The sequence below is a fragment of the Marmota flaviventris genome, chromosome 5, assembly GCF_047511675.1.
Source record: "Marmota flaviventris isolate mMarFla1 chromosome 5, mMarFla1.hap1, whole genome shotgun sequence".
NCBI classification, from domain to species: domain Eukaryota; kingdom Metazoa; phylum Chordata; class Mammalia; order Rodentia; family Sciuridae; genus Marmota; species Marmota flaviventris.
The window spans coordinates 153,413,920-153,430,168 of NC_092502.1; the positions used below are offsets into that span (position 1 = coordinate 153,413,920).

General features: G+C 48.4%; 1 protein-coding gene across 1 annotated transcript in view; it reads left to right on the forward strand.

Moving 5' to 3' along the window:
• The window catches only part of Ankh (ANKH inorganic pyrophosphate transport regulator), a 136,634-nt gene that overhangs the window by 105,898 nt on the left and 14,487 nt on the right, over positions 1–16,249 (forward strand). The window contains exon 8 of the mRNA XM_027950369.2: positions 1,235–1,330. Within this exon, the coding sequence (XP_027806170.1) occupies positions 1,235–1,330 (96 nt within the window). The remainder of the gene's footprint in view (positions 1–1,234; positions 1,331–16,249) is intronic.

A 16,249-nucleotide genomic window follows, 5' to 3' on the forward strand; every position in this document is an offset into this window, starting at 1 on the left:
AGGCGGAGCGTGTGCTGTGAGGTCGCCTGGTTCCCTCAGTGTGACCCCCTCTCACTCCACCACCAGGGCATCCCTCTTACAGACCCTGGGGTGGATGAGAGATCACCAATATGGTGGGATGTGTGCAGTCTGTTATTCAGAAAAGCAGACATGCTTTAGAGAGTAGAATTTTAAAGTGTACACTCACTGAGAGGTCTGCGCTGGTGCATCCACAAGGGGAAGGGAGATTACCTTAGCTTCCGCAGTGACAGAAATCAAAGGCATTTTCCACGAGGCTCCTGTGCGTGTGTCTCATTAGGCAAGACGTGGAGCCAGGTGTTGGAGATTGTTTTTGTTTGTCAGCTCTGGGACTAATTGGATGCATAACGAGGCAGGGGATCTTTCTCTCTGTTGATTTTCCTGGCCACGGGGCCAGGTTCTGGTTTGATGGGGTGAGGATCATGCTTAGCAGTGGGACGCCATGAGAGGACATCTGAGCCACTGCAGTTCTGGCTGGACATTCAGTGCAGCAAATGCTCTTTGAGACCTTCTTCACTCAAAGAAGATGGTGCTAAGTACCTCGGAGGCACACCGCCTCTCGGGGACTGAACACGTTCCAGGACAGGGTCCACCCTAAGAGAGCCCCATGGTCAGCAGTTCAGAAGGCAAGGCCCAAAGGATGGCCAGGAGGCCAAAGGTCAGAAAGGCTTTGGGGAGATGGGCTGTGAAGATGATGCCCTTGAGGAGAGGCGGTTTGAGAATCAGGAGGTAGAAGAAGAACAGCGCTGGTGTGCGGGGCAGAGCAGGGAGCCCCATTTGGGATGCAGGAGGAGAAACAGTGGGAAAGTGAGCCTGGGTCGTGCTGAGCAGGGCCTTGAGTGCCCAAGGGAATCTCAGTCCATTTGGTAGGAAGGAGAGGAGCCCAGAATCACTGAGCAGGGCTGTGGCATTTAGAAAGGCATCGCTGGGCTGCGAGGGGCAGCTCAGAGCCACTCTGGACAGGGTGAGGTGAGCAGCCCAGCTCTACGGGAAAAGGACTGAATCAGTCCAGCATTCGCTCTGGTCAGTGTTGCGGGAACATGACAGCTGTCTGGGAGACCCAATGTGACAGCCATCTTCCACGCTGTCACTTGAAATTGGCACTTCAGGATCATCAAGGAGAACAGGATGCTCTTTGAGATCCCTGGGGGGTTGGGGGGGGGGTCAGCCAAGGATAACCCTGGGCCCAGTCACCACTGCCGTTCTCTTTCCCCAGAATAACCCCAGCAATAAACTGGTGAGCACAAGCAACACGGTCACTGCCGCCCACATCAAGAAGTTCACGTTCGTCTGCATGGCCTTGTCTCTGACGGTAAGGGAAGACGGTGTGCGTACCACCCCTTCTCCCCCACACCCTCTCTCTGTGTTTTGTAAAGAGGGAAATTGCCATTTTAAAGGAAGAAATCGTGTGTTCCATAATGTGATGCCGTGCTAACTCAATCAACACCCTCTTCAAAATGTTTTCTTCCCTAAATGTGAATGATGGTTATTCAGTGGAGGCCATCGAGTTCCGGCATTTCTCAGGGCTCTTAACTGATCAGGAAAGTCAGACTTTGCCTTTAATTTGAATAATGCTCTCGTCTTGCTAAACAATTTCCAGCCCAGTTTTTAAACATCCAGAACCAGCTTTATAACCATTTCCTGTGCCTTTCCCTAATTTAATTGGCATTTTTTTTCTATTTCTGTAGTAAAAGTTCCTTTCCTATTACATTATGCTGATGTAGCCATAATTTGCCCCTCTTTATTGAGCCCCTACTGGATCCCAAGCCCTGTCTGCTGAAGATAGAACTGTGAACACCTGTGGGTGACAGCCGACTGTACATCTGTGGGTGTCCAGGTGCACGTTCTTAAATAAACAACACACACCCTTCGCTTATCACCATCCCATGGGAAATTCAAATGTGTGAGATAAAGTCCAAAAAATGGAAAAAATATGTATGTGTTTTATAACCGAAAGGACTTGGTGTGTAATTTCAGGTGGTCCGTAATGTCTATCAACAGTAGCAAAGAAACATGTATAAGCAGCCTTACCGGGTAAACTGTGCCATTGGAGTTGGAAAGATAGAGATGAAATGAGGATAAAACAAAATTGGGGCCAGGTGTGGTGGTGCACACCTATGATCTCAGAGACTCAGGAAGCTAAGGCAGGAGGGTCGCAAGTTCAAAGTCAGCCTCAGCAAAAGTGAAGCACTAAGCAACTCAGTGAGACTCTGTCTCTAAATAAAATACCAAAAAAGGGCTGGGAATATGGCTCAGTAGTTAGGTGCCCCTGGGTTCAATCCCCAGTACCCACCCACCTCCCAAAAAATAGGGGTCTTTTGAATTCAGTTCAGTTTTTCTTGTTCGTTGTTGTGGCTATACATTTCCCATGAAGTCCTATAGACTATTTCCCTTTATATGTAAGTATGTTGTAGAGGTGCCTGGGTATGTGCAGTAGTCCAAAAAGCAACCAATAAGGACCAAAGGTTATTTAAGGCACTGGGTTATGCTGAGAACAGGAGCACAGTGAGTGCCCTCCGTGACCCTAAGGACCATTTAACTTGATAAGACCTGTTAGTGGGCCTTTAAAACCAAGTCACCATACGTTTGAAACCTTGAACAGACATTGTTTTGCGGGCTACAACTTAATATCTGATGCATCGCTCCCACACCTGAGTAGGTTGTGACAGGGATAACTCCAGACAGTGGCCCGTCACAGAAGGCCTCTGACCTCTCTGAGACATAGCCTCATGCCCTCAACTGCTCATCCCCACTAACAGTGCCCCTCACACCCTTCTGACCCTTGTGAAGTGGGCACGTCCGAAACCTCTCCCCACGCTGCCTCAGTGGGAGGAGCTCTGATAGCGTGGCCTGCTGGGGTGGCGCTGGTGACCCCAGGCGACCTGCCTCTCCGTTGGCATTCCTTCCTTCTGTAGTGTGCAAGTTTTTCCATAGTTCCCTAAAATATTAGCAAAACACTGAACAACTTTGAAACTGTTTAAAAGAATATTTTAGGAAAAAACAGAGAAGTTTCTATTCTAGGAAAAGACCTCAGCTTTTGGAGACTTTGTTAAAGGACTGGGAGTTGAAAGTTGAATTGAGTCCGCACCGGGCTCTGTGACTTGGACGTCATTCACACAGAAAGCCAGCAGCTCTGGGCTGTGCCGGACTTGCCACCGGAGGTCTACCTCCGCCTTCTTCCCCCATATAAACATCTTCCCACAGCTGGAAGGGCGTGTGACGGGGAACTTGACTGCATTGGGTGTAAGGACAGTCCTCTCTTGTGGTTCCTGGGCAATAATTTGTACGTGTACAAAATCATAGTGTTGGCTGCCATGGTACACACCTGTAATCCCAGCTACTCAGGAGGCTGAGGTGAGAGGATCGCAAATTCAAGGCCGGCCTGGGCAACATTGCCAGATTCTGTATCAAAAAAGAAAAAAAGAAAAAAAAATTCTGTAGCAAGTTTATTTGGAAGTGATAATGACTTAGGATCTGGAAAAAGGCTTACGTCTCTCAGGTAAAGGTTTTATGTATTTAATTATTCTACTCCCAGATTGAAAAAACATCTATAACTAGAAGTATCTCAGTAAATACTCACCTGAGAAATAAAAGACTCAGAATTCTTTTTTGGAACAGAACTTGGAGATGAACTAGTCAAAACCTATAATTTTCAGAAGAGGAAATGACTCAGACAGAACAAGCAGCTTGTCCAAGTACCCAGCAGAACAGGCCAGGACTCAGCCCTTTGGGGCCCTGTCCTGTGAACTGTGCTGTTTCCAAAGAATAAGAACAAATATTGGTCCTTGGGCTTCCAGACCAGAGTGCTTGACATCATGCTTGAAGAAATGGTGGCTTCTTTAACATTAGAAACCATGGTATTTGGGTTAGCTTATAAAATTCTCACATTCATCATCCTTATCATGACTAAATCAGTCAATCCAATGTCTTGGCTAGAGAAATTGCCATCAAAAAAAACACATAGAAAAATGTAAAGCCGTGTTTTTCTGAATTCCACATGAATCTGCCTCTCTGAGGTGCACAAGCCTTTTCTTCCACTTGCCATAGCTGTTCTTACACATCACTGCTGCTCCTGGGCTCGGAGCCGCATCAGGCAGGCCTGGGATGTGGTCCGTAGGGTCTGCTGTTCTGCCCGACAGAGGGGCACAGTAAGTGGGCAATCAGCTAGCTCTTCGCTGGGGTGAGGATCAGGAAGACACCCCCCACACACACACACCAGCTGCCTTCCTGAGCCACGGTTTTTTCATTATGCTCAGTTTATTCTATTTTTAAAGTTCTTAAGAGGCCCTTTACTCTTGAGTCTATTTTTATTGTTTGACTTTTAAAACATCTTAATGTGTGGAAATTAATGTAGCAGAGGTCATTTGAAACAACTCAACAGCAGTGTGCTCCCTGTGTATTCCAGTAGATGATTTTATGTATAAAGTGTGAGCTTCCTTATGACTCTACAGCTTCCTGAGCACCACCCAACAGTAGTATGATTTCCTGTGCTTAGCTCTTTGGGGAAGTTAACTCTTATCCCTGAGTCTTAGAGAAGGCTGACCCCATGGGCCCTACAGACACTCAATGATGCAATGATACTAACTGCACTTGGAGGTTTGTTTTGTTTTATTTTGGTACTGGGGATTGAACCCAGGGGGTACTTAATCACTGAATCACATCCCTAGCCCTTTATATATTTTGAGACAGGGTCTTGCTAAGTTGCTGAGGCTAACCTCAAACTTGCAATCCTCCTGCCTCAGCCTCCTTATTCGCTAGGATTACAGGTATGCACCACCAAGCTCAGCACTACCTGCATTTTGAAGAGAAATTTACACTACCCAGAACAAAATTCATCTCTTTTCATCAGAAAGGGCTCCTTTTCAGGCCATGACAATTTGGGTTCAATGCCTGACTTGACCTTTGAAAAATACTACTGTCACTTTGGACAATAAGAGACTGATATTACAGTGTGCTACGATGACATGTATTCCCTATTATAGATTTTCAATTTAAGTTTGAAGTATCTACCTACTCCACAAGCTGCTTCTGCCCTCACACCCTTACCCTAAAAGGCTTTTTTAATCACTAGGTTTCAAGAAAAGCAGCTAATGTCCTCTGCCTAGTTGGAAAACCAGGTGAATTCAGGAGGAGCGTAGAGCAGAGAAACAGGAGTGGGTTTCTGTTCCTGTTAGCATCCTGCTTTCAGTCCTTCAAAGCATGCTCCACGGGTAGTGCTGACTGATCTCACCATCTGAAGAGAGAGAGGATGGGGAAAGGGGCATCTTTAGTCAGTTCAAAAGATTTGCTGCTTCAAAACGGCAGACTGTCATCTAAAAATGAACCCCCTCAAGAGCAACGAGGGAGTGGGCATGGTGCAGACTGAGATTAGCAAGGGGACCGCAGACCGGCAAGCTGCTGTTTGAGGTGAAGGACATCACGATCCAAAAATATATCCAGAGTAAAGCCATTTGGAAGAAGAGCTTCAAAGGGTGTGCCTGCTCTAGGAAGCCAGCCAGTCGTAGGTACAAGGGGAGACTCGATTACAGACAGGCCATCCAGACGCACACCCTCGGGGAGCAGAGGCTGCTGGAGCACTGAACCTGTCTGTAGAGGTGTGGTCCCTGTGGCCAGTGTTCTGACTGTGAACACAGTGACAGTGTGTCCTAAGGAGCTGTGTGTGTTGCCAGGCACAATGGTACGAGCCTGTAATCCCAGCGGCTCAGGAGGCTGAGGCAGGAGGATCGTGAGTCCAAAGGCAGCCTCAGCAACGGCAAGGTGCTAAGCAACTCAGTGAGACCCTGTGTCTAAATACGTACAAAATAGGGCTGGAGACGTGGCTCAGTGGTGGAGTGCCACGGTACCCACTTCCCGCCCTCCACCCCCCCAAAAAACAGCTGTGTGTAGTCAGTGAGGAGATGGTGAGCTGAGAGGAGAGTGTCAGGGATGAACTGCCCAGAGCTGAGCTCAGGGAAGGAGGCCAGTCACACCAAGCTTACAGGAACCCGCCTCTGTATGCCTGCGAGGTCCGACTGGAGGGGAAACTACAAGCTGGCGACCAGGGTGGGGTGCATCTCTCCAGCAATACTGCTGGTGGGGAGAAGTACCCTAATAGGGTAACAGACCACCCAGTTCCTGGATCTCGGGCCAGTTTGGTGAAAGTCAACAGATCAGGCTGCTAAAATGACCAAATTTGCCAGTTTACCCAAAACATGTCTTTTTTTTTTTTTAACTCTTTCTGAAGTTCATAATCCTCATGCTAGGTGGATCAGCTTGAACAGTTTTGGTGGCTTATAGCTGACCAGTCTTCATTGTGACTTCACAGACGGCATTTTAAGAGCATTTGGTGTTTCTCTTCTCAAGCTCCCTGCTGGTTTAGCTTTGGGGAGCTGGAGCCAAGAGCAGGGGCCCCTCTGTTTCAGGGTGTGGAGAAGAATCCATGCAAAGCACAGGCTGCTGCTGCCGCTGAGGCCTCCCCAGTCCCTTTGTACACAATGGACGTGGGCACCCGTCCAGATGGATCCTGGCAGGCAGAGCCGGCAGGCCACTTTTGTGCAGTGGACAGCCTACACAGCCATACCCAGCACCCCCTGCATGCCAACCCCAGAGAAAGTCAGAGGAGGGGGAAAGCCAAGATCAGGAGAGGGAGAGAGACTGAGTGGGCTGAAGATCAGGAAAAGAGGGAGAGACAGTGTTCACAGAAAGAGAAGAGAGCCTGCTGCAGAAAGATGGGCAGGATGGCAGAGGGGGGCAAAGAGAGGCAGGGAGAACGCAGAGCCCGAGGCCCCGGGGCTCCCACAGTCCTCTGCAGCTCTGCCTATCCTTTCAGTACAAGTTGCTGTAAACTTATACGAATTTAAGAAAGGTGTATTTTTTAAAGAAATCAATAAATTTGACAAATTGTTAAATGGTTTTTTTTAAAAAAAAAAAAAAAAAGTCAGTTATTCCACAGGTTGATTTTTGGCAAACTGACCTGTTTCAAGAAGGTGGGTGAGGGCCAGGCATGGCGGTACACGCTTGTGATCCTGGCTACCAGGGGGAGGCCGAGGCAGGAGAATCTCAAGTTTGAGGCCAGCCTCAGCAACTTATTTTGAGGCCCTATGTAAAAATAAAAAGTCAAAAGGGCTCTGTGGTAGAGTGTCTGCCCAGAGTGTGTGAGGCCCTGGGTTCAATCCCCAAGACTGAACAAAACAAGTGCATGTGTGGAATGCAACTCCCAGCAGGCTCTGCGCACGCGCATTCAGATTACGCCCATGTTGTGGGACTGGCCAGAATCCCAGATGGCTTCTTGTTGGCCACCTAGGAACTGGCCTCCCTCCACTTCAGCAGTAGAGGTGGCAGTGGTGATGGGGTGGCGGGGGTGAGGTGTTGCTGTCAGAGGGAAGGCTGCCAGAGGCCAGCAAACCACAGTGCCTCTCACAGCTGGCTGCAAGGGCATCTGAGGTCAGTGGCAGTCAGGATCTAAGGATCTGATTCGTTTTGGGGGGGTTTTGAGGGTTTTTTTTTGGGGGGGGGGGTACTGGAGATTGAACTCAGGGGCACTCGACCACTGGGCCACATCCCCAGCCGTATTTTGTATTTTATCTAGAGACAGGGTCTCACTGAGTTGCTTAGCGCCTCAGTGTCGCTGAGGCTGCCTTTGAGCACACAATCCTCCTGCCTCAGCCTCCTGAGCTGCAGGGATTACAGCTGTGCCCCCACCACTCTGGGCTTGCTGTCTTTAATTCTTTAGGATAAATAGCACGCCGTGGTATAGCTGGGTCATAGGATCGTTCCATTATTAGCTTTCTGAGGAACCTCCTTACTGATTTCCCCAATGGCTATGCTAATTGACATTCCCATCAACAGTGTAAAAGTGTTCCTTTTTCCCACATCTTTTTCAGATGTGCCATTCTGACTGGAGTGAGATGGACTCTCATTGTATTTGGATTTTCACTTTCCTGATTGTTAAATAAGTTGAACTTTTTTTTTTTTCATATATTTGTTGGCCCTTTGTACTACTTCTTTCGAGAAGTATCTATTTCGTTCAGTTGCCCATTTATTGAATGAGTCATTTGGGGTTTTTTTGTGTTGAGTTTTTTGAGTTCTTTATATATTCTGGATATTTCTTCTCTGTGGGAGAGTAGCTGGCAATTTTTCCCATCCTGTAGTTCTCTCCTCACACTGTTTCCTTTACTGTGTGAAAATGTGATGCCATTCTATTTATTGATTCTTGGAGTTCTTTCCTAAGCTATCAGAGTCCTACTGTATGTGGCAGTGTTGACCCTACAAGTTTTCTTCTAGAAGTTGCATTTTCTGTTCTTATTCTTAGGTCGTTGAAGGATCTGATTCTTGAAAGAAAGTTAAAATAGATTTTCATTCTCGATCTTTTTTTTATATATATATATATATTTTATTTTATTTTTTAGTTCTCGGTGGACACAACATCTTTGTTTGTATGTGGTGCTGAGGATCGAACCCGGGCCGCACGCATGCCAGGCGAACGCGCTACCGCTTGAGCCACATCCCCAGCCCCTTCATTCTCGATCTTTCTGACTCTTGCCTTTTGCAGCCAGTAAGGGATAAAAGGGAGACCATGAACCAACCTAGAACCTTCTATTCTGATTATTATGGGTCACCTTGCATTATGTGATTATTATGGGTTATATCGTATAATAACTCCAGAAGCAAATATTCATGCATTGAGGTGCTAATCCCCACTAACTCAAATGTGATCTTAGTTTGGAAACTAAGGTTTTGATGAGGTTCTGAGACTGGAGCAGTGTTTCATGCTTCTAATCCCAGCTACTCAAGAGGCTGAGGCAGGGGGATTGCAAGTTCGAGGCCAGCCTCAACAACTGAGCAAGACCCTGTCTCAAAAATCAAAAATGAAAGGACTGGGGATGTAGCTCAGGGTAGAGCACTTCTAGGTTCAATCCTCAATACTGGGGAGGGGATGGAGAGATGAAGTTCTGACAGATGAGGGGGCTCCTGACCCAGCATGACTGACATTCCTGATAAGGAGCTAAGATGATACCAGAGATACGATCTGACCAAAGGTTGCACTGTATTGTTGGCTTGTGTTCTTGCATAAAAGGATTTCAAGCAAGACTTAGTAAAAGTATAGCAAAGTTTATTAGAAGAGAAGAGGAAGAGGAGAGCACCCCCCAGGGAGAGGGTGGGTCCATCCAGAGAGGAGAGCCACAGCTCACTTCTTTGTGTCTCAGCTTTTACTGAGGTAGGAGAGAGATGGTTAGAAGGTCCCTCCCTCCCGACTGTCACCTCTGGGCTCTAGGTTAGCTAACAACCCAAGGGCAACTCTTGACCATCTTGGCCCGGCTGACAGGTCCTGGCTGGAACAGGTTTTTATTTATGGTGGGTGAGCTCTATCTTAATCATCTTGCTTTCCTCTCTGGGGATCTCTGGTCTGTGTTCATGTGGGGTCTTAGATTTAAGACATCTTAGCAGTTAGGCCCTTGTGAGCAAACATCTTTGTCCTTCCCCGAATTTATCTATCGTCCTCTTGTTGCAAGAGGAATAGTTTCTAGAGCTGAGAGGCGGGCGGGGGTCCTGAAGCAGCTATCTGGTCAGACCTCGAGGCACCACTGAGGCAGGGCTGTGCACTGACCGATTTGCTCTGTACTGCGTGTTTTCTTAAGTTATCACCCACTGCTCGTGTCTAACTGCTATCTCACATTCTCTCAAGGGCATAGGTTTGGGCACAGGTGCAGGGAGCATGTCATGAAAAGGCTGGAATTCAGTGACCACAGCAGAACTCCAGATGCTGGGGAGGCCTGGACTCTTCCCTAGGGCCCGTCCACAGTGATTTCCCACTCCAGAACTATAAGACACTAACTTCCTATTGTTCTGAGCCACCCATTTGTATTTGTTACAGCAGCCCTGATGAACTAATACGCTGATGTTTCCAAGATAAAGGAATCTTGTCATCACTGAGACCAAATGGACTGATCAACCAGACTTGTAACTGTTCAACTGACTTTTGTTTCTAAATTCTCCATCCCTTTAGTTTATATAAGACATCTATTATTTTATTTCCAGATTCTCATGAGTCGAGGATTTGCTAAGAAATACTGTGCAGAGTGGTGCTATGCCTGCATTCATGTGTTTAGTTGTATCTTTGCTGATGGCTTTTTGGGGTTGAGGGTTATAGGCATCATAGCTTCTGATATAAGTAAGTACCAATATCAGATTTAGGTTACTTGGCTTGTTTTTATTCTTCTTCTTATTGATTGGATAATCCAGCATATTTCAACTGGATCCTTGCAGAGCCTGGGACTAACTTATACCACTAGTAACTGAAAAGCTAAGCTATTTTTCCCATTTTTAGAAAACAAAGTAAGTTACTAGTATTTTACTCAATTGTATTTATCCTTCCAAATTGTCTCAATCTTGATCCCTTTCACTGTTTCTCATTTAAATCTTACAAATGGTATCTTTGCATGTTCTGCTGTCAATGACAGAATGCCACAAATCTGGGAAGTTTTAATGAAAATAGATATAGTTTGGCTCATGGTTCAGGAGGCCTGAGGTCAGGGGCCCACATCTGATGATCTTCTTCGTTTTAATCTTTTTGTAGTTATAGATGGACAGAATGCCTTTATTTATTTATTTATTTTTGTTAATTGTTATGTGATGCTGAGGATCGAACCCAGTGCCTCAGGCATGCTAAGCAAGTGCTTTGCCACTGAGCTACAGCCCCAGACCAATGATGCTGATGATCTTCTTACTGACAAGCCTCAAGGTGGTACAGGGGTCACACGGGGAGAAGTAGGAGTCCATGCATCTGTGTGACCAGAGGGTCTCTCCCCCTGCTTATGAAGCACCAGGGTTGATTGTCAGGCTCCATCCTGATGACCTTATCTAACCAATCACCTCCCAAAGGCCTATGATCAGATTAAGTCCCCACCCTCTCAGGACTCACAAAGGAGTGAAGCTTTCAACGCATGAATGGTTGGAGGCACAGCCACACCATGTCCAGACCATAACCTGAGTGGAATCTGATTGGACACCAAGTATGAGAGTCACACTGCTCTCAGCCCCTTCAGCACCCTGGGAGGTTAAGTTTGGCTGGGGCCTCCCTGCATGAGGCCTGGCACTGCCCTACCCAAGTCTCACCACTTCAGCGGCTCCACCCTCCCTGTTTCTCTGGTGCCAGAGCAGATTCGGGTAGTGCGAGGTCGGCTCTCCTGAGCCATCGCTCCACACAGTGGTGGAAGGCCTCGGGAAGGCCTGAGGACTGGACTAGACTTCCAGAAAGAAGGCCTAGGACTCACCGTAGCTGTTCAACAATCTGTTTTCATTAGTTTAGCGCAAAAACAAAAGCAGTCTGGGGCACACGGCAGGAGTGACAGTGTGGCCAACAGACCTCAGATCCCCCTGGCTCAGGCTGACAATCACGGGAAATGTGGAGGAGAACACAGGATGTGGTGGATGGCCCTGGAGAGCTGCGCTGGCCTGGGGCTCAGGATCACTTTGGGCCCCACCTGGGATGGCTTCCTAGCAGCCTGAAACTCTGGAGTGATTTAGGTCTAGCTCCATCAAGCAGCTGTGAAATGAGCTCAGGGAGGACCACCCGATTAGGATCTGAAATGGCCCTGTGTCTGTTTACTGAAGTAAGAGGTCGTATGACTCTGGGCAGAAGACAATGATGAGAAACCACTCTGGTGGTGCAGGGGGCAGAGGGCTTGGCCAGGGCCTGGGTGTGTCCAGGGTGTGCAGGCTGCACTTAGCCCGGCCGCCTGGGAAGCTCAGTCACTTTCAGCTCAAGCAAGCCCTGGCTCCCAGGGCTTGCCATTTCCTCTTCAAGGCACGCCACTGCACTGGCAGCTCTGGGTCGGATGGCCCACCTTGGTCAGGGTTTTCACGGCACCATGATGGTACTCAGGGGTCTTTTTGTTCCTCCCAAGCCCATTGCAAACCCAAAAGGACCACAGTGTGCTGCTGAGAAACGGCATATGTGGCAAATAATAGTGCTTCAAAAACCTGCTCACCATTTATCAAGTGCCACTAATACTCCCCAGAGAGGACTCCTAACTGATGCTCTTGAAAAATGAATTGACCCTACCAAAAAGAAATTTCCAGAGGGTCAGGTGTACTCACTGGAGCCAACTTCTCTCTTCTCCTCTCACACGTCCCTGGCCTTGGAACTGGCTCAGATGCCAGGCTGCTCATCCCACTGTGCAGCTGGGGGGCTCTCCTGACCCTCGACTGCCTCTCTGTTGATTGAAGAGAAGGGACAGACCAGGTGGGCATGGTGGCACACTCCTGTAATCTCAGCAATGGCAAGGCATTAAGCAACTCAGTGTTTCTAAATAAAACACCAAATACAAAGTAGGACTGGGGTTGTGGCTCAGTGGTCAAGTGCCCCTGAGTTCAATACACCATGTCGCAAGGGAGTTGGGGGGGGGGGGGGGGGCAGGCCACAGCATTTAGCCCAAGCTTCAGTCCAGGGCTACAGAGCACAATGCTTATGGAGATGGCCCCGGAGCCGCTCCCCCTTGCGTTGTTTAGAAGGGGTGTGGAGAAGGTGTGCACCACTTGCAAGGTGGCCCTGAGGGAGAGGGTTACTAAGGCAAGAGGCCTGGGGATCACTGCATCTCCTCGCTAGGTCTATGGAAGACAGTTCCTGTCCTTTCCTTTTCTTTTTTATATTGTATCTCCCTGGTACAAATCAGGTCTGACCTGATCAGGTCTCATGGACTAGAATTATAAGGCTACATTGTTATTTCTTTTTTCTTTAATGAGACACATGGCTACATTGTTATTTCTTTTTTCTTTAATTAGCCACATGGCTACAATGTTATTTCTTTTTTCTTTAATGAGACACATGGCACTGTTGCCAGGATAATCATGACACCTGGTAAGATCAAATTGATTGTACTCTTGTGACAGTCCAGGACTGGTCCCATCTGGAGCCTATCTTTTAGATATTTGCCAGGCTGGGCCCTCCTGGCATCTCCCCAAGTCTGTGCTTCCTGGTCACATCCATGAGTACTTTCACCACATGGGTGTTTGTGATCTGAGCCTCTGTGCTTTTAAAATCATGCAAAAAGCCCAGCGTCCCTCTCATCTCTTTTCAGATCCTCTTAGTGTTTGCTTACCCTTCCTGGTTTTAAGGTGGCCCGTCTGAGTCTGCTTTGTGCCACCTAACAGAGTATCTCAGACTGGGTCATTTACAAGGAACAGAGATTTATTGCTCCTGGTTCCAGAATCTGAGAAGTCCAAGGTGGAGGGCCAGCATCTTGCCCATGTCATCCCATGGCAGAAGGGCACAGCGAGAGAGAAAAAGAGGCAAACAAAGGGGCTGAACTTGTCCTTTTATAAGAGCCAACTCAGAAATAACCGAGGTACTCAGGAAATGAAGCCCTTCAATGTCCGCCCCCACAGCACTCTCCCAGATGGTCCACCTCTGGCCGCTGCTGCTGTAAGGCGACATGGTCTCCCAACCTCCATTGGAGCCACCTCCCACACTCGCTTCTCAGGCAGAGGTGGCCCCTCACTCTGTGCTTTGCTGTCATTGTTTTTGCCTCTGTCTCAAATGCTTTTTGGCTGGCAGGTGCAGACAGGTGCCCCTCACCTGTGCTCCCAGCACCAGGGTCTTGCCTTCCAGTACACTGGCACATTAGCAGCTGGCCTGGTGCAGGAGACCAGAAACCTTGAAGGCCACAGTTCCTACACTTGGTCTGGCTGCCAGGAGCTGGGTAGAGAGAGCCTGTGGTGAGCAGATGACCCGGGGGTGCATGTTCGCTGGCTGCATCTGTATCTCCTTCCACTCCATGCGCATCTCCCTCCTCACTGGCCTGTGCTGATTGTCTGGAGAGAATTTATCTTTTGAGAGCTTTTGAGTCTCCTTGTAGGTTCTCTGGCACTATCAGATCACACTTGTCTTTTATGCACCAATTTTGAAATGCTTTCTTTAGTGTCCCCCCAAACCCCAGTTCTGTGAATTCAAAGAGGTTATGGTCAGCCTCTCTCAAGGCAGCAGGCTTCTTCTTGTCTGTCAGGGTTAGTCCAGTGAGGCCATTCCCTGTCTTGTCCTAGCTTCGCCAGATCTGGAAAGGATGAGGCTGAGCTGCTGGAATAAGGAGTGGGTGGCCTCCAGATCTGCCGAAATCCCCGTTTCCTTCTTTCCATGGAAATCCAGGCCTGGAATTCTACCTCAGCTGGCTGTCTCTGTCTGGCTTCACCGCCTGCCCCAGGCCAGGTGGCCCAGAGGTGCCATCCAGGAGTGCCGTCCCCACAGAACTGAAGAGTGTTTGGTGTTTAGAACATCTTACTCCTAAAGCTTCAGGACTTCAGGTCTCAGAGAAACCCAGCCAGGAAGGGGCAGAAGCTTCAGGAAAGGTAGCAGTCAGAAAAAAGTCTACTGGGTGGCGTCCTCCTTGGGACAGATAACTCCTTTCAGGGAGGCACAGCACACTCAAACAGTGTTTGTTCTGCTCCTGCCGGGCAGAGCCTCAGGAAGCAGCATCATTCTGAAGATGCCAAAAAGAACTCCAGCTCTGCCCCACCCCACCCTGCCACCACCTTTGCAAGGCAGCAAAGTCAGGACAATGCCAGTATTTATAGTGCCCTAATCCTCAGCAGAGCCAGACCACTCTAATCCTCGGCTCCTCTGGGGTCTGAGCAGGGTGTCTAAGGAGCTGTTGGCAGATAAAGGCAGAGGCACTGGGACTGAAACACCCTGCCTGGAATTCAGCAGCCTAGGGTCTGGCCCAGCCTCTAGAGCCTCAGTTTCCACAGTTAGAAGGCTTCTCCATAACATTGGGCTGAAGTTCCCCTTGCAGCTCAGCCTGGGCTCCTCAGCTCCCATCTTTGCCCACTCTCCATGTTTCACAGGTAGGGTCACGTCCTTGGGTCACTCCTGGTTGCATCCCAGTACTCAAACAAAGCAGTTGGTTTTGAGTCCTCGGTGTGCTCGAAGGCTAAGAACCTTGTCCTGGTGGCCCTGTTTTCCAAGTTAAAAGTTGAGTTCCTGAGAATGACCTAGCCTCACCTTCCTGTCCCTAAACTTACCCTCCAGCATAGCTTCCTTCATTCAGCTACCCTGGGCCATGCTGGGGCCTGTTCCAGCCATGCACCATGCTGGCCATTGGTCTAGAACAAAGGGGGCCTGTTCCAGGCTTTGTTTCTGCTGGATGCCCCACCCCCATGCCAGGAGGTGGAGACTGCTGCCTCATTGTTCCCATTATCCAGCCGAAGAAAATGGCTCTCTTGTGCATGGGGGATGAAAAAGGAGCAGAGGTAAATGAGCAGAGTTCACAGCTTTCTCACACCAGTGCACTGGGTCCCAATGGCAGGAACACTGCAGCACCTTAGGACCTCCAGGAGATAGGGAGCGACTAAGATGTGGGAGTCCCCCAGGCCTGGGTTAAACTCTTGGCCCCAAAAGTGACCTGGGGCAGGTTGCCTTGTGACCTCATCATAGAGAAGCAAATAATGATTTAACTCTCCTGGGATTGTATTGGGGACCAAATGAGATAACATGGAAAGCTCCTGGCCTGTTAGAAGTCACTGGTTAAAATTTCTTCATACTTCTTTCTAGAAGTTTACATAGTCCAACATTCACTTTGTTTTTTTTTTTTTGGGGGGGGGGCGGGGGGAGGTACCAGGGATTGAACTCAGGGACACTCGACTACTGAGCCACATTTCCAGCCCTACTTTTTGTATTTTATTTAGAGACAGGGTCTCACCAAGTTGGTTAGTGCCTCACTGTTACTGAGGCTGGCTTTGAACTCATGGTCCTCCTGCCTCACTGGGATTACAGGTGTACATCATGGCACCCAGCTCCAACATTCGCTTTTTAAACCAGCATACCCTGTAGATCTGAGGGGTTGATTTATTCATTGGTGGGTGGGGGAGAGGGATTGGTCCTCGGGTCTCAGGACAGATTAAAATAATTAAGACTAGTGTCTAAAGACTCTACCTAAACCCTGTGAACAAAATGTCAGTGCAAATCCACATGCGTGTTTTAAAAAATTAACAGATGAATAATCATGCTGTACTGACTTATCAAGTCAGGGTGCAGTAACCACCATCCAGCCACAGAACTCCTTCCACCTTGCAGGGCACCATGGCACATGCCTACTCCAGAGACTGAGCAGGAGGACTGCAGGTTCAAGGCTAGCCTCAGCAACTTAGTGAGCCTCTGTCTCAAAAATTTTTTTTAAAGGTGGGGGCACTGTGTAGCTCAGCAGTAAAGCATCCTTGGGCTCAATCCCCAGGACCACCCAAAAAAAGAAAAAGAAAGAAA